The 18723-nt window shown below is 33.1% G+C and overlaps 1 protein-coding gene across 6 annotated transcripts in view; it reads left to right on the top strand.

Moving 5' to 3' along the window:
- Nucleotides 1-18723, top strand: part of PCDH9 (protocadherin 9) — a 1054104-nt gene that overhangs the window by 763365 nt on the left and 272016 nt on the right. The window contains exon 6 of one of the 6 annotated variants that reach the window (XM_074299225.1): nt 14445-14699. The exons of the other annotated variants lie outside the window; for them this stretch is intronic. Within the exon in view, the coding sequence (XP_074155326.1) occupies nt 14445-14455 (11 nt within the window). The 3' untranslated portion in view covers nt 14456-14699. Of the gene's footprint in view, nt 1-14444; nt 14700-18723 lie in introns of those variants that run through there. 6 annotated transcript variants of the gene reach the window in all.

Here is an 18723-nt window from a genome sequence, read left to right as displayed (position 1 = left end):
GGGATAGACCTTGTTGTTACTAAATTTTGCTTTATATCAAGCCTCTTTCAGATTATCACTGTGGGAACAAGCAGAACAAATTTAAACCTTCTTTATATAACATCCCTTCAAATACAGGCAGAAGAGAACATGATCATTATAAGTCTTTTCTAGGCCAAAAAAAAAAAAATCTCAAATTTCTTTGTTCTTTATATATCACAGGTCTATAGCATTCTGGTTGCCTTCCTCATGAAATTATTGAGGTTAATAATGATTTTTGTCAAAAATGGCATGTAGGACTAATATGATCTGATAAAGTCAAGCAGAATTATTCCTTCCTGGGTGTTTTTGGGAGCCAAGATGATGAAATAAGCAATAAATTGTAGTAACTCTCCCATATTCACCTCCAAATAACCATGAAATAGTGCCCCCCCAAAAAAATCCTGGAATAGAAGAACCAGCCAAAAGACTGAGTGAAACAATCTTTTAGTCCAAGAAATTTGGAAGATAGATTAGAAAGGTCTATATCACTCAGGTTAAAGGGGAACACAGTTCGGGACAGGAAGCATTTGAGCAAGCTAGCAGTAAGCTCTACCTTAGCAAACAATGGGAGATCTTGAATCTCACTGTGGTGGAGCAGGCAGCTGCCATTACAGGACCCCGACTCCTCCCTCTTTTCCATGTTCCTCACTCTACAGATTTTAGCTCTGAGGACCATCAGGAGAACTGCCACCTGTTTCAGCACAGCTTTTGGCAAAAAAATGGGCAGGCTTTTATGGGCTTCAGTATAGTCCCAGGGAGCAGCAGAAACACCACTGGCCTCAACACAGGCCAGAAGCCAGCACTAGGACTCCAGCTCAGCAGATCCCTGTGGCATTCAGCAGTACCAGGAATCCCCCATCCCACCTCCTCAGTGCAGCAACAGACACAAGGGTACCTCGTGGGCCTAAAGGCAATAGTCCTGCATTACCAGGTAAATAGCTAGAGCTTGAAACCTCTGTCACAACAGGCCCTTCTACTCCCAGAATAGAATTCAAAATTAAAAGATAGGAAAAAGGTCAAAAAATCTGAGAAAAAAAAAAGAATCTGACAGAAATAAAGTTATCATGGTGGCAGGAAAGATCAAGAAATAAACTCAGAAGAAAACAAAAATCTAATGGGCAAAGCCCCCAAAGAAAGATAGAAAGTAGTCTCAAGCTCAAAAGAACTCATGAAAGAGCTCAAAAAGGAGCTTAAAATCAGATAATTGAGGTAGAAGAAAAAAAATGGGAAAGAAACAAGAATACTGTCAGAGAGTTATGGAAAAAGTGTCAACAGATTGGAAAAACAATTGCTTAGAAAAGTAGAATTGGCCAAATGGAAAAGGAAGTACAAAAGCTAATTGAGGACAATAATTCCTTAAAATCTAGAATTACATAAATGAAAGCTTATGATTATATGAGACACCAAGAATCAATCAAACAAATTCAAAAGAATTTTTAAAAATAGAAGAAAATCTAAAAATACCTCATTGGAAAAAACAAACAAACAACTGACCTGGAAATTAGATCCAGGAAAGATAATGTCAGAATCATTGGACTGCCTGAAAAGTATATCCAAAAAGAGAACCTGGACAGCAGTCTTCAAGAAATTATCAAGGAAAATTACCCAAGTATTGTGAAACCAGAGGGAATAATAGGCATTAAAAGAATCCATCAATCACCTCCCCCCCCAAAAAAAAGAAAAAAAGCCCTCCAAAGAATATTGTAGCCAAATTTCAAAACTATCAGGTCAAGGAAAAAATACTGCAAGTGGCCAGAAAGAAATAATTCAAATATGAAGGTTACATAATCTTAATAACTGCAACATTAAAGGATCAGAGATCATGAAATGTAATATTCCAGAAGGCAAAGGAGCTAGGACAACAACCAAGAATCACCTATCTAGTGAAATTATGTATAATATTTTAAGGAAAAATAGTCATTAAATGAGATATAAAGATTTCAGTTTTGCATGAGGAAAAGACTAGAATTGAACAAAAAAGTTGATCTATAATATCAAGACCTAAGAGAATCTTAAAAAGATAAAAAAGGAAATGAAAGGGACTTAATGGAGCTGAATGTACATCCCTACATAAGGAGATAATACTCATAATTCTTCAAAAATGTACCAGTGAAAGTATAGCTAAAAGGAATAAGCATAGACAGAGGTAATGGGTATGTGATGAATTTTAGGGAAGGACATAAAAATAAAGGTTGGAGAAAGAGGAGTACATTGAGTGCAGAAGGAAGGGAGAGGTAGAATGGGATAAGTTATTTTATATGCAGAGGCGCAAAAAACCTTTTACACTGAAGGGAAAGATGGGAGGGTGGATGATGGGTATCACCTTACTTTCCTCAGTATTGGCCCAAAAAAGGGGATAATATACATAATTAGTTGAATATAGAAATATATCTTACTCAACAGGGAAAGAAATTAATTATCAATTCCCTTTGTATTATGTCTCATTTTATGTAGCCTAAGAGTTGGTTGGTTTTATTATCTGTCAATATTATAATGTTGACAGTGAATTTTTAGTTCACTAGAACTACTAAATTTATGCAAATGAATTACCGTATAGTCATTTTTTCTTTGGGAGGTTGATTTTTTGAGTCTTTTCCCTGAAAATTTCCAACTCAGATTTTGTCTAATATTCTATTGTATCAAAATACTTTTGAATATTGAATCTTTAATCCATTGTGTTGGCTATGATTCCCAGGTTAGTGTCTTCTACAAACCTAATAAATGTGCCATCTATGGATTAGTCTAGGTCATTAATTCAGAGATTAAACAGTAAAGTGAAGTACTTTCCATAGTGCAGTACTTTTAAACATCCTTCCTAGATGACAATGAATCACTGGATCGGGACATTCATTTACTTCTGAATCCCCTAATTGTAGCTCTACATCCTTACTTCAAGAATAATATGAGTGGTTTTCTCAAACACTTAGATAAAATCTAGATATATTATATCTATCGCATTTTTCACATATCAATCCTTTTTTTGCAGAAAAAGCATTTTTTATTAATTTTATAATTATAACTTTTTGACAGTACATATACTTGGGTAATTTTTTTTTTACAACCTTATCCCTTGTATTAATTTTTCCAAATTATCCTCTCCCTCCCTCTACTCCCTCCCCTAGATGACAGGCAATCGCATACACTTTACATGTGTTACAATATAACCTAGATACAATATATGTGTGTAAATACCACTTTCTTGTTGCACATTAAGTATTAGCTTCCGAAGGTATAAGTAACCTGGGTAGATAGACAGTAGTACTAACAGTTTACATTCACTTCCCAGTGTTCCTTCTCTGGATGTAGTTATTTCTGTCCATCACTGATCAACTGGAAGTGAGTTGGACTCTTCTTTATGTTGAAGATATCCACTTCCATCAGAATACATCTTCCTATTGTTGTTGAAGTGTATAGTGATCTTCTGGTTCTGCTCATTTCACTCATCATCAGTTCATATAAGTCTCTCCAAGCCTCTCTGTATTCCTCCTGCGGGTCATTTCTTATAGAAAAATAATATTCCATAACCTTCATATACCATAATTTACCCAACCATTCTCCAATTGATGGACATCCATTCATCTTCCAGTTTCTGGCCACTACAAAAAGAGCCCTTTCCCCTCCTCAGTGTTTCTTTGGGATATAAGCCCAGTAGCAGCAATGCTGGATCAAAGGGTATGCACAGTTTGATAACTTTTTGGGCATAATTCCAGATTGCTCTCCAGAATGGATGGCACATATCAATCTTTTAAACCCATCAAAAAAGGAAGTCAGCTTCATTTGCAGAAACCATATCCTCATCATTTGCTTTTCTAATTGTTTATTAATTCAAACATCCATCTTTTTTTTAGCATTCATTATTATTATACCATTTACCTGAAAGAAGTCTTCAATCCTTATTCTCCTAGGTTTAAAACCTATCCTCCTTTTTGCATCTATAGTTGAAATGAGAGAAAGGAGTCCAACATGCAAGGGGGTCCAGCTCTGGTGAGGTCTTCTCATTTGCTGTGACTCAAAGGGAGGTAGAATAGATATATCTAACTTATTATTATCTGCCTCCCTCACTTTCTCCAAGAGAGACTTTTGCTCCTGCCTGGAGGGGAACCAGGAAGTTGTTCTTTTAAGAGAACAGGGATAACAGGCTAGAATTTAATCTATCTGCTTTAACTCAAAACTTGAGGAAAACCTGAAGCTTGATTGGTCCCAAAAATAGGCAAGGGAAACTACTGAAAATTGAAGCTTTCTGTCTCTCACCACTTTTACCCTACTTTTCTAGTAAGGCATTGCTTTATCTCCACCAATAAGGAGATATTGTCATATCAATACTTTGGCATAGAATTTACACAACCGTAACTTTACTCTTCAGCTCAGTATATTCTGATCTTCAGTATGATGGAGACTATTCTTTTATTTTGTTTTGTTCTATTCATCCTCTTAATGTTCTTTGTTTTCATATTAAATATCTGGTTTTTAAAAATCCAAATTTATTGATGAATTCCCATTGCTTACACATTGGTCTTTTTAGTTAACTCCCCTTTTGCAATTTCATAAGAATTAGATGTCTTGATCATGACCACTACCTATTTTTGAGAATGAAAATCTCATTCCTTTTGGTCAGACTTTTTCTGCAGAATTTTAATACATTCTATTATACCTATTGATATCAATCCTTTGAAATCTAGTCCCCTAAACCTAGCATGCATGGCAAACACTTCTATGTAAGATTCATATCTTAGGAGTATAATACTGAAACCCAAGTAATAAAAACATTTCAAATATAAAGCAGTATTTTCATAGGATTACAATTTATCAAACATGCACATGACCTCCAAGTGTTTCCTGAAAAACAGTGAAAAGTAAAATTGTCTGCTTTTCTTCTTTTCTTCCCCCCACCTCTTTTTTTTTATTTTTTTGTTTTTGTTTTTGTTTTTGTTTTACAGGTTTCCTATCTTTTAAAAATTCTAAGATGAATTAATTACTTCTCCTTCCTCATTACTTATCCATCAACCAGTTCCTCCTTATTGATAAGAATCAGATTCAAAATAAAATGTCTTTACATTACATCTTTTATTATTATAAATATGAATTTATTGTGACATGTCAAGAAAGTGTTAGTTACTCTACTTTTAGCAAAGAGAAGAGAGTTGCAACAGTTTATATGGATAAATATTCCAATCACCATTATATCATACTTTTGTTGCTAAGTTTATGAATTGTTTTCTATCACTTTCCACTTTCTGACTACAAGGTAAGTAATAAACCACAATGATAATATCCCTTTTATTTCTGCCGCCATCTGTCTTCACATAAATTTTGTTCATTCTTTTTTTTTAATCTCTTCTGCTTCCTGAATGTTTACTTACAATTACTACAGATCTTCCATTTCAAGTTGAGCTTTTACCTGAAAATTCTTGTGGATCCACTGCTTCTTTCCTTGTCAAAAAGAAGCTTCCTCCTCTTTAGATTTTCCAGGCTCTGTTATTGGAGTCTCATATTTGTTCATGTGTCTCATATCCTCCATGTATTAAATGCTACTTCTTCTATGTCTCCCTTTCATTATATTTTTCTAGATTCCTGATGTAGATCAGAATTACCTTTTGCCACTTCAATTTTTTTCTTATTTCCTTTGTTTTCACATTAAAAACAATTTTTTCTATTTCCTTCCTTCTTTCCTTCCTCCCTCCCTCCTTCCTTTCTTTTCTCCCTTCTTCCTCCCTCCTTATCTTCTCTCCCTTTCTTCCTTCCTTTCTTTCCTCCCTTCCTTTTTTCTTCCCTCCCTCCCTCCTTTCCTCCCTCTCTTCCTCTATCCTTTCTTCCTTCTTCCCTTTCTTCCTCTCTCCTTCTTTCCTTTGTTCCTCCCTCCCTCCCTCCCATTTTTTACCTCTTTCTCTCCCTCCTTACTTCTTTTTTCCCTCCCTCTGTCCATTCCTTCCTTCCTTTTTTTCTTCCTCCCTCCCTTCCTTCCTTCCTCCTCCCTCTCTCCCCGTCTTCCTTCCTTCCTTCTTTCCTTTTCTTTCCCTCATTTGTTTCCTTTCTTTCTCTTTTTTCTCTTCTTTCATTCCCTGCTTTCTTTAGTCTTCCTTCCTTCACTTTATCCCTCTTCTCTTTCTTTTTCAAAATCTTGATACTGGAAACGTATGGCTTTATTAAACCCATCCCCCATATCCTTTGGCACATTGAACATAGATATAAAAGCAGCAAATAGAGAAATATTCCAATATTGCATATTCTATGCTGCTCACTGAACAATTTCTTTGCTGTGAGAATCTCAATCCTTGTAGGTTTTGATAGAGCTACATTTTTGGTTCATTCTCTCAAACAGAACTATTTTTATTCAGTCACTTTTCTGTTCTTTCTGAATATCTGTGACCCCATTTGAGATTTTCTTGGTAGAAATATTGGAGTAGTTTGCCTTTTCTTTTCTCCAGCTCATTTTGCAGATAAGAAACTGAGGTAAACAGAGTTAAATGACCTGCTAAAGATCACACAGTTACCAAGTGTCTGAGGCTTTATTTGAACCCATGAAGAGAAATCTTCCTGATTCCAAGCCCAAAATTATGTTCTGTACCACCTAGCTTCCTTTCAAACATAGCTATAGACATATTAGTATATTCTTGGTAGTATTGTTATTATTATTATCAGCAGCAACAACAAATAAATCTAGGTAGTTTGACTTTTTATTCTAATTGCCAAGAAAATATAAACCACAGAGATAATGTAACAACCAAACAATTAATTTGCTAATGTAGAAAGTCCATTTTTTTTACCCATATTTATTGTCTACATCTCGTAAATTTGTCAGTGTACTGTGTAGAAATAGGCATCATCTGCTTCTTAAAGTGCAAAGCTAACCTGTGATCTGACTAATATGCAAGACCTGGTCTAGTATTTTCTTTTTTCCTTTCAAGGTATTCTCCATAATAGACAACAATAGATTTTAAGAAGATCTCCTTAATCTTCATAGCAGGCTTTAAGTTGAACATTTAGCAAGTATAATTAGCTTTTCTTTGCAAAAGGGAAAAGGAACCACAGATATGTTTAGTAATTTTCTGAGTCACACAAAGAATTCTTAGAATCACTGGCAATAAAACCCAGAAATTCTTTATTCTAGTCCAGAATTATATGTATAGAATGTTTTTCTGTATGTAATGTTCCTGTCTTATGAATATAATATTATAATCCCAGTTATAAAGACACTTCAAATATAAAGCACTATTTTCTTAGGATTACAGCTTCATAGAACCATGCAAACTACCCCCATGTGTGCCTTGAAAAAGAATTGCTCATGAAAACAATGAAAAATAGAATTGTATATTTTATCTCTTTTTTGTTGCTCATAATTTTACAACAATTAAAGAAACATTAAAAAAAAGGTTAAGAATCCTAAAGTAAATTAGAATATTCCCTGAATCTTGAGAGTAACCAGTTTTTTTGAGACAGATATACAGAAAGAACAAGTACCACCTAAAAGTTAGCCAGCTTCTCTGAAAAAATAAAAAACCCAAAACTTTATGAATTTTTCAAAATATTGTTTTAAATGATGAGGTTGAACTTAAAGTTTCTGCTAGTCCCTTTCAGTTCTAAATCTATAATACTATGATCCTATTTCTTGAAGAAATCTTGCATTTTTAGGTTTATCCAGTAATGCCAGCCATAATTCTAGTTCTGACTGTTATTGTATATAAAATGCAAAACAAACATAACAAATATGCACAGCCACAGAAAGTAATTTTCTCTATGATAAACAATATATAATTGGGGAAAAATAGCAACTTTACATAGTACACACAAAATGAAACCCTGTACTTTTCTTTATAAGTAAACAAATTTGTCTTACTATTTTTGAATTCTCGTTTTTTAATCATCCAGTATAAATTCAAGATTCCTAACAATGAGAAAATATATCTTTATTTATACATTTGAGGTTAGATTCATCCAGTGTTCAAATATTTTGGGGAACTTATACATGATATTTTACACTCCATCCTAACTCATATTGGCCAAATTAAAGACTTTGAAGAATGTACCAGATTGATGCAGCAGCTGCTGTCAGCCTGAATGTGGCAGTTTTATCCTATTTTTTGAATTGTATAACTACTATGATATCAAATTCAAGAGGCTTAATTTGAGATACTTTGGTAAAGGAAGGGAAAACCCACAATTCCTCTATTAAAAGCAACAACAACAACAATAAATCATCAGATTTTAATTGGATACAATAAGAATTCTTGAAACACCTATTATGTGCCAGGACCTCTACCTGGATATTAGGAATACATAAACAAAAAATGAAAACTAATCATTTTTTGAGGAATTTTCTGTTCAACTGTGAAAATTGTCTTCTATAAAATTATGTATTCTTTTCAACAAACTATGTGAGATTTCTTCTATCTCTAAAGATATGATCTTATTCTTTCTTTACACTAAGGAAGTTAGCTTGATATTTTAACAGGAAAACAGCAAAGTTATTCAATGTATTCTGCATAAAAGATTTGCTTTATAGTAGAACTTGTTTGTTTTTAATCCAAATAGGGGTGATATTTGGTGGTAGCATTTAATTTCTCTCTCTCTCTCTCTCTCTCTCTCTCTCTCTCTCTCTCTCTCTCTCTCTCTCTCTCTCTCTCTCTTTCTCTCTCTCTCTCTCTTAACTTTTTCACTTTACTCATAATTGTTTGATAGCACTTTTGACTTTTTTGGGAAATTATAGAGGTTGAAAAAAAATCTATCAGTGAGATTAATGAGTATTATTGTCTAGATGTGCTAAATTTTTTTATAAGAAAAAAGAGAGGCTTATGATAGTAATGGATTAAGGTCTTTCCTTTTTACGGGACTTTTTGTGTTACCAGGTTCATCTTCATCTCTTTTTGTCTGTCTCTCTGTCTCTCTTTTTCTCCTCCTCCTCCTCCTCCTCCTCTTCTTCTCCTTCTTCTTCTTCTTCTTCTTCTTCTTCTTCTTCTTCTTCTTCTTCTTCTTCTTCTTCTTCTTCTTCTTCTTCTTCTTCTTCTTCTTCTTCTTCTTCTTCTTCTTCTTCTTCTTCTTCTTCTCCTTCTTCTCCTTCTTCTTCTTCTGTCTCTGTGTCCTCTGCCTCTATCTCTGTCTCTATCTCTGTTTCTGTCTCTCTGCCTCTGTCTCTGTCTTTGTCTCTCTCTCTCTCTCTCTCTCTCTCTCTCTCTCTCTCTCTCTCTCTCTCTCTCTCTCTCTCTCTCTCTCTGTATGTGTCTCTCTCTTCCCCTCCTTCTCCCCCTCCCTCCCTCCTTCTTTCTCTTCCCCCACTTCGGTCTCTGATCCTGTTCTTGTGTTGTGTGTGTGTTTTCCCAGAATATGGCCATACATCCATCTATATGAGTATATCATCTAAGATGAGAGATGTTAAGGAAATGAGGAAAATATTTACACTAGGGATGTATTAAAATTCTTTTTAACTTCTTTCTATGTCATACCACAAAAAGGAATCATTGCATGGCGAATAGTCAACCAAAGATTATCAGGTTAAACTTTAATATTGGCACTTCAAGATGGTGTATTTCAGGAAGAAAACTCAGTTACACAAATATAAGATATTTGTTTATCATTTATCAGGAACAGCTCATAGAAAATAGCCTCAGGTAAAAGCAGTATTTTGCTATAAAAAATTCAAAGGCAACTTTGAATACGCCTGACTCTCAAGAAATAGTACAGATACTCATATAATCAGGCTCATCAAATCACCTCTTAACCATTGTTTCTCTGTTAACTTTGATTTCCTTCTTAGATACTATTTTTCAGATCTGAATATTTCATATTGTTCACCATTGCTAATGCAGGGCCAGATGTGGCCCGCTGAGGACATTTATGCAGCCTGTCGGGTTATGGCAAGTGGGCTGAGGGGCTGAGTAGAGTGTGAGCTTTTGTTTTTACTATGGTCCGGCCCTCCCACAGTCTGAGGGACAGTGAACTGGCCCCCAATTTAAAGTTTGAGAACCACTGTGCTAATGTAATAATAACATCCTCTTACTCAGTATTTCCATGTGTCTTACACCAGTGTCCCTTAATAGGTAAATTAGGAATGACTAAACATCATAATAAAGGATTCATCATACAATGTAAAAAAGAAATTAATGTTGGAGAGAAAGGAACATGTACCATTTACTACTGTGTAATTATACAAAAGCCATTTAGCTTCTCTGAGACAACATTCTTATCTGAAAAATGGGGCTAAAAATAGTTGGGCTACCTACAAAGTTGTGAGTAAAGCCCTTGGTAAATTGTAAAGCACTCTTGAAATGTCATTATTATAATTTTTAAAGCTTTCTAGATCTGCAGCTTCTGACACATTTCCTTTGTAAAGGATAACATTGAATTCAATGAGAGTTACCTATCGTGTTCAGCAACTTCAGCTTTCAGCAGTTCCCTTCCACATCTCACTGATTCCTGAGAAACATAAAATTTCATGAAAAGCACATATACATCAGGTGGAGATTGAGAAGATTTGAAATCAACCATAAGATTCTGTTTAGTAATGTTCATGTTAATGAAGTATATAATAATGAAAGTGATAAGAATACTTGTATATTCTAACTTCCATGGGGAATTTGAAACAGCAAGTCCCTAAGTGTTAAAACCAGGGGGGGAAGTTAATTTAAGATATATTTCCACTAAATACCTACTTTGGTGCCTCATTGTAGATAAAGGCAATAATATCAGATTTTGCTTTCAGAGGGCAAGCTGTGGTAGAGCCTCGTAAAAAGACTATTTGTTATCTAAGAACCACTCTGGGTACCTAGGTGGCCCAATGGATAGAATGCTAGACCTTCAGTCAGGAAAGCCAGAGTTAAATGCAGCCTCAGAGACTTATTAGCTGGTCAAGCCACCTAACCCTATTTATTTCAGTTTTCTCATTTGTAAAATGAGCTGGAAAACAAAATGGCAAACCCACTCCCTTATCTTTGCCAAGAAAATCCCAAATGGGAACATAAAGAGTCAGACACGACTGAATGGCTGAACAACAACTAAAAGGACTAATCTAAGGTTAGAAAGGCCCATATCCAAGTTTGTTTAGAATGGTACATTTTTGTGCCACAACATTTTTCAAAGGCTATCCTAATACTAAATTATTGATGTATAGATACTAGTTAGAGAAAAGCTATTTAGACAGAAAAGAAACTTTTACAATGTTTTCTATTGATTTGTTTGTTGAATATCTGTTGATAGGGTAATTAAACTATTATTGCTGAGATATATTTCATGGAGTCAATTCAGTGCTTTCTTAGGTGTAAAAGGATAAGTTTTCATTTTTATTATTTTGAGGCTACAAGAGCTGTCTTTCTATGCTTAGGGGAATATGAATGAATTAAAGATCGTAGCTAGAAGATATCTAAAAGCATGTGTAAATTTATACATGGCTAAATTTGTAATTGGGCAGCTAGGTGGCATAGTGGATAGTCAGGAAGACTTGACTTAATTCCTCATCTGTCAAATAAGCAAGAATAGGAAATAGCAAACCTCTTCAGTATCTTTAACAAAATCCTAAAAGAGATCATGAAGACTTAGAGTCCATTGAAACAACTCATCAACAACAAATTATGAAAAAAATAGATAAATAGAAATAGAGTAGAAAATAATGTGGCTTCTAATGAGAATTAAAATTCTAATTCAGCAGCCCTAGAAGTTAGCGTTCTCTGTTATAGCTGGAGGATAACTTAGATATCGTCTAAGAGTCCTGACATTTCATTTTTTGTTGTTGTTCTGCAACTTGGAAAAATCAGACAAAACAGGTATAAGTGGAAAGGAAGATATTTTATCTCAATGTAAAAATGGATTTAAATAAATAAAGTTTCTAGTTATCTGAAAGAAGACTAGATTCAAATCAGTACTGTTGCTCTAGGACAAGGCCAGAAGGTAGGACAAGTGTGCTCATATAAGGCTCATATAACACATGTCAGGAGAAAAACTTTAAAGCATAAGTTAACGACACAATTTCAAGAGCAAAAGAAGACATTTAGAGTTAGATTGGAAATACTAGGGTATCTTCTTCTTTGAGCATCAGTTCTTATGTATATTTCCAAAAATGTATCTCAAGTGATTTTTTTTGGTTTATCATAGGATCTGGTTATTTAAGTTATACATAAAAAAGCTGAGGCAATCTGGAGTTCTCAGATTGTTGATGGTATAGTCTTTATATATTCAAATTCTAAAAGATAACCACTTTAAATTCTAAAATATATTACCATTATTAATAATATTGTGTTTATGATTATATTTAATAAAATCTCACAAGTTAACATGATTTAATTTCTTGATGACTCAAGTGGTCATTATGAATTAAATGCTTTAGTGATGTCTTTCAGCCCTATTTTAAGCGAAATGCTAAATATACTACATACTTTCAGGCATTTTGTTTTCTCAATTCCTTTGTCTCTTTTTATGTCTTTTTTATTTCTATCTTTCTGTCGCCTATGAAATACAATTCTCATTGTTGTCAGTGTGATTTTGAAGTAGAATTGGTCTTCTCTTTTAACATGCTTTCTTAAAAATGGGTCACAGGATCACAGATACAGCAGTGGAATGGACTTCAGAAGCATTGCCCCAACCTTTTCATTTTACTCCTGAGAAAAATGAGATCCAGCAAAATTAAGGGATTTGCTCATTGGGTTCCCAAAGTATCCCAGGCAGGATACTAGTCTCAGAATAAAGAGGACCTAATTTAAGTTCTGCCTCAAACATATACCAGATATGTAGGTCTGGGCAAGTCAAACTCTCAGTGCTTCTCCCCAGGATTATAAGATAAAGCACTGTTACCAACCCACATTAGTGGAGGGAGTTTCCTTGACATAGTTCTCTATAGCAATACAACAACAGATTCAGACTCTAATAATCAGCTGTTTGCTTTAAAAATAAGCTATGGAGTTTAATAGCTTTATTTATGCATAAAAATATAAACAAAAGAGAGAATATGCAACTAAACAAAATGATATAAAATTTAGTGCTAAAATGTTATGTAACTTTTTAAATGGTAACATTGAAGAATATATATATTAATCAGTACTAAATATTTTTTGAAATGGACCACAAATTAATGTATAGAGAAATAGCAAATGAATGTAAAAAGCAGACATACTAAACACATTCTTTACAGATCATGGTGCAATAAATTTTTTAAAGCAGTTTAGATAGTATAAGCATATGACAGGCCTAGATGTAAATAATCAAATAATAAGCAACAATTACATCAAGAAACAAATAATAGAATCAACTGATAACTATGTGAATAATCATGACAAGAAGACATGCCAAGATTCTTGGAATATACCCAAATATTCTTATGGAAAAAAAAAAAAACATATCTCTAAAAATCTGCTTTAAAGAAGGTTTTTATTTGTTTTGATCTTTCTCTCCTTTAGAATAAGGGATAACTCACCTGGAAAGATAAGAGAAGAATATAATAAGGAATATGTTATGTAAAAGCAAAAGATATCAATAGAATTTATTTCACAAAACAAAATAAGCTTATTAGACTTTTGTATATAGGAAGAATAAATAAGCTCTGAATAAAGGCTATTAATGAGTATGGTTTGTGAGCTTTGTTCAGCTCAAATTCCACCTTCTACAAGAGGCCTCTACTGATCTTTCTGAAAAATTATATGATATTTTAAAACCACATAACTCTATATTCATGCCTTTTGTTCTTAATAGCTTGGATATCCCTCAAGAACAGAGTTTCTTCTAGTCTTGCATAGTGCTTAGAATTTGAAAAATGCTATTTGAATTAATAATTGTATTATATTTCATCTTTATATCTTCAATATTAAAACTAAGTCCTTGAACTCATTAAAGATATAAAAATTAATTTAAGTAAAATATCTATTTTTCGTGTTTAGAGATCTTTATTGCTTCCTTTGTTTATTTCTTTCTTTAAAAAAAAAAAACTGATTGAAACACTATTCTAAATTCTATAAGATTTCCACGTAACTAACATCAAAGCTGGTGAAGAGTACCTAGCTACATGTCTAGTTTAAAAATAGTTAATTTTATTTAAAACAAATTAACAAAAATTTATAATGCTTTTAATTATCATCATTGGATCCAAAGCTTAGCTATTTACAAAAAATAGTTTGGTGAGTCTTCTATTGACAATTGCAACTTATGCTCCCTGAAGTCATTGAAGTCTAGTAGGAATTAGTATAACCTATTGTGTCAAATAATGTGACATTCAAAGAAATCTAGATCCAAATTTCCAAACAAGGCCTTAAAATCAAAGGGTATTTAAACCCAGTCATGACTGTATCTAGCAGTCTGTTTCTGCAAGCAGTAAATGCCATTCTGCTTATATTTAACCCTCTTTGTGTAGAGTTCTATAGTCAATGTTCGGTTGTAGTTTCTAAATTTGGTAGATTTTGGCTTCTTTCTCCTGCTGTATAACTTTAATGAGTATATGCTTCTCTCTCTAGGTGACCTGTAAAATCTGTGTGATAAGAATGAGGATCTGAGCTTTGGCATTTCTGCATATGAACTAGCCAGAATACTAACCTGTTGTGACAAATATACAATTAAAAGAGAAATGGTACTCACTACAGACACTGATGGAAAAAACAAATGAACCACCACAACAAAATTAATGTATACATGTAGGTTACTCTGTTAAATTAAACAAAATGAATTGATACTGCTTCAGAAAATTATGTGCTTTGCTTTATATAATTTGGGACTTAATTATAACTAATATGCTCAAATATATATATATATATATACACACACATATAATACATTGAAAGACTGTATAATAAATTATTGTAGTTGAAAAGAATTTAATCGCTCATGATGAGAAAAAACAAGAATGGTAAGCAAGTGTTATTGTTAAGTGATATAGGCTCTTTATAGAAGAATTATAACATTATCAGGTAAATTTGTTATATGTTTTCGTTTAGTACAGATGAATTTAAATATAGGCTCATTGAAAAAATACTATTTTAGAGCAATTGTCTTATCTACTATTACTAAGGTGGGAAATTATTAATTAAAGTTTGGCATCAATATAATCTATGGGCTTTTAATTTATATGTACATATAAACACACATTATGTGTGCATATATACACAAACATATATATCCATATACATATTTATATAAATCCCATATTTTCATTGTTTTTTTTGATTTTTGGGTTTTTTTTTTTTTTTGGTTATTTACTCTATTTACAGATTTGATCATTTTAGTTAGGCCTTTATTGCTATTTAAATATATATGTAATTTCCAAAAAGAAAATACAAGAGTTGGTATTTTGAATAGCCTATTAAATATCATCAATTTCTCTATAAGATTGGGTAGAAATATTAAAATGTCATTTGCTATAAAATTTGGAAATATTTCACTTATTTGGGCTTTAGATTTTTATAAATTGATTGAGAAGCAATATTGTATAGTGAGTCTTGAGGCAACCTTAAAATCTGGACCACCTAGCTTCTGACAGGTAAAGTCTGCATGATTAGTTTCCTTCCACTATCAGGACCAAAAGTTATAAAGTAGGATGTTTTCTCAATGATTGTTCCCTGTGACAATGAATTAACAGGCTGGGTGTCAAAACAACAACAAAAACAAAACCTTTGGTTTAAAGGTATGTAGAAGCATAAGTTCTTTTCCAATATTTGTTTAAAATCTTATGGAAAATTAATTTACAGAACTACTTTCATAAAAAAATAAAATAAAAAGGTCAAGTGACCATTAATACCCAATTTTGATAAATAGGATAAGAAATGAAATATTGTCGTCCTGAAGACTATAGGATGGTCACTGTTGCCTATAGTAGCCCCTACGATAAACCCTAGTATAGGAAAAGATAACATTCAGCAAATTATAAGGCACTTTGTTTATCTCTAGGTCTGAATTGCATAGCACTAGCCTAGATATGCTATACTAATCAAAGCAATTTCATTTCTGCCATGTAAGGTGAAATATTACCTGGCCAATTATAAGCTGTTGTTCTCTCAAGTCCCTGATGAGTTTCTTGTGAGGAATCTGTGTAACTTCTGGAAATTGTGTCTTTTGCCCCCAGATCACATTGTAAATTTATGAAGATCACTGGCCTTACCCCCACCCCAAGCAGTTTTATCTCCATTAACATGTCATGTGCTAAACAAATGTGAACTAGCAAGACTTTTTTGCATGTTTAGATTAATTAAATCATTAAGCCAGTAGTTGCTCTGTTGCAAACATCCATTTGGTCCTCTTGAATTTATTATCTAATATCTGTGGGCACTGATTAGCAGTTTTGCTCATTATTGAACTGAACTCGTTGCATAAATCAGGGCCCTAAAACATTACTTAGTGCAGTTGTTCCCTGAGCCATTTTTAACCTTTCTGGCTCAAGTACTTCCATTTAGTTTTTTCAAAAGATAAATATGTACATTTTCATTTCTCAGGCTTAATCTTGACAGTAAATCTTAAGAGCAGATGAACAATTTTTTTGTCTTCTAGTTTTGTCACATTTATCTGCTTTTGTTCTATGTAAAGCAGGGCTTTTTACTTAGTTTCTCACTCAATTCCAAATACTTCACAAATTTGGAAAAATTCTTCAAGTGTTACTTTTTTTCCCCTTCTTCATAAGTTGTACTCCAACATGTGAATAAGCCAAGCAGTCATATTTCAAAATACTTTTTCTTCCCTGAATTTTCTCTCTGTGTCCCTGTTTCCCTTCTCTCTCTCTCTCTCTCTCTCTCTCTCTCTCTCTCTCTCTCTCTCTCTCTCTCTCTCTCTCTCTCTCTCTCTCTCTCTTCCTTTCTTTTCCCTTTCTCCCCATTTCCCCTATCACTTTTTCTCTCTCTCCTTAAACTTCTGTCCTCTCCCCCCTTCTTTCTCTTCTTCCCCTCCCTCCTTCTCTCTCCCTCCTTTCTCCTTTCCTCCTTCCTCCTCTCCCTTTTTATCCCTCATCTCTCCCTCTCTCTTCATCTCCCCCCCCTTCCCTCTTCTTCCTCCCTCTTCTGCTCTCTCATTTAACATTAATGGAGAACTTATCTCATTTGAAAAGAAAAAAAAAGGAAAAAATTAATAGACTCAGTTAAAACAGAAGAGTGGCCTACTTTCTCATTTCATCATCTCTGTATATATAGGTGTATGACTCAGCCACAAAATTAGTCATTATAAAGATTCCCTAAATGAAAGCTAGCAAAATATAAATAAAAATATACATATTATATGCAAAAAATGAACTGTTTTCTATTGTTTCCTCTAAATTATGTACAATTTAGGAGGGTCATAATCAAGCGAAATATTTTTTTTCATTTTATTCAAATTAAAAAAATAAATCATAAGGGAAATATCATTTTGAGCATTTAAAACCTCATAAATTACAAAACTAAATCACAGTGTCTTTTTTCCTTCTAGTCACATACACTTCTCCATTCCAATGACCACCCCTAATATTTGTGATTACACCTTTTAAAAATATTTCAGCACAAAAGTGTAGAGCTAATGAATTAACAAAGAGCATACAATATATTTCTGATTCTGTTCTGAGCCAAAGCATATTTTCTTAGATCTGGGCTAAAGAATTTTTCAACCCTATTGTACACCCCTACATTTAAAAACTATGACCCCTGTGTGCTTTTCTTTACAGTAGGCTTTGAATATTTCCTATATCACATATGACTTTATGTCACAAAATAAATATCAAAGTGCTATGGAAAGTGGCATCTTCTAGCATCAAAAAACATATACATTAAAAAAAAGAACATTTCTTGCTTTGTCTCACTGGGTTTTAGGCCTGAGGTGACTTAAGCCAAGCCAGAACCCTATTTCAACAAAATCTGCAGATAACCAAGAAAGAGAAACAAATATCTGTCATCCAATAACATAACTATTTTCATGAATAGCAAAGACATCGTTGAAGGCCTCTTTCTTACATATTTTCAGAGTAGAACAAAGTAATGCAACATAATTTTTGAATCTAGGAAGCAGAATATATTCACTTTTTGAAATGAGTAAAATACTATGTATACTGTAAATGTTGGAAAAGGATATGATTAAAAATTTCTTTTTCTTCTGTTAAGCCATCCTATAAAATCTTGACAGACAAAAATTAAATGCATTATAAAAGCACTAACATCTTGATTTTGTCCACATTTTCCATGATAGCTTTTTTTTTTTTCAATTTGTATCAATAGTGCAACTATTTTCACATATTTACTTCTTTGAAATCATTGATAGGATGAACTAGGTATGGGTATATGCAGCATAAAGCTAATATTTCATTTTTCATTGGATTAAGAATAGTATTCTGAGTCTGCTTTGTTTTAGAAATGTGAATGAGTGAATGTACTTTGATTTTATTCCTCTTCCATTATGTCACTAATAAAAAATTAAAAATCTGTCTCTTCCTGAGGTATATAATTTGCATTTCTAAACTGAATAACCATCAAAGTTACTTCTATCACTTATGAATGTTGATTATTTCATCTATTCCCTTTTGTACCTTTGTAACATTGAGTCTACCAAACTATATTCTGACACAGTATTAGTATCCAGATTTCCTCTCATAGCTTCAATAGAATCCTTTAAAATAAGAAATTTCACATGACATTCTATAGTAGCAAATTTCATTCCATCATGAATTCTGTGGTTCTTCTCAAAAAACCATCATGATAAGTGACATTTATTTGAGTTTGAAGATGTTATTGATATTGGTGTATACAAAATGGAAAAGACCAATCATGATCCAATAAGAAGAAATAACTA

This window comes from Sminthopsis crassicaudata, chromosome 3 (assembly GCF_048593235.1).
Source record: "Sminthopsis crassicaudata isolate SCR6 chromosome 3, ASM4859323v1, whole genome shotgun sequence".
Classification (NCBI taxonomy): Eukaryota; Metazoa; Chordata; class Mammalia; order Dasyuromorphia; family Dasyuridae; genus Sminthopsis; species Sminthopsis crassicaudata.
This window is presented reverse-complemented; position numbering and strand designations above follow the sequence as displayed.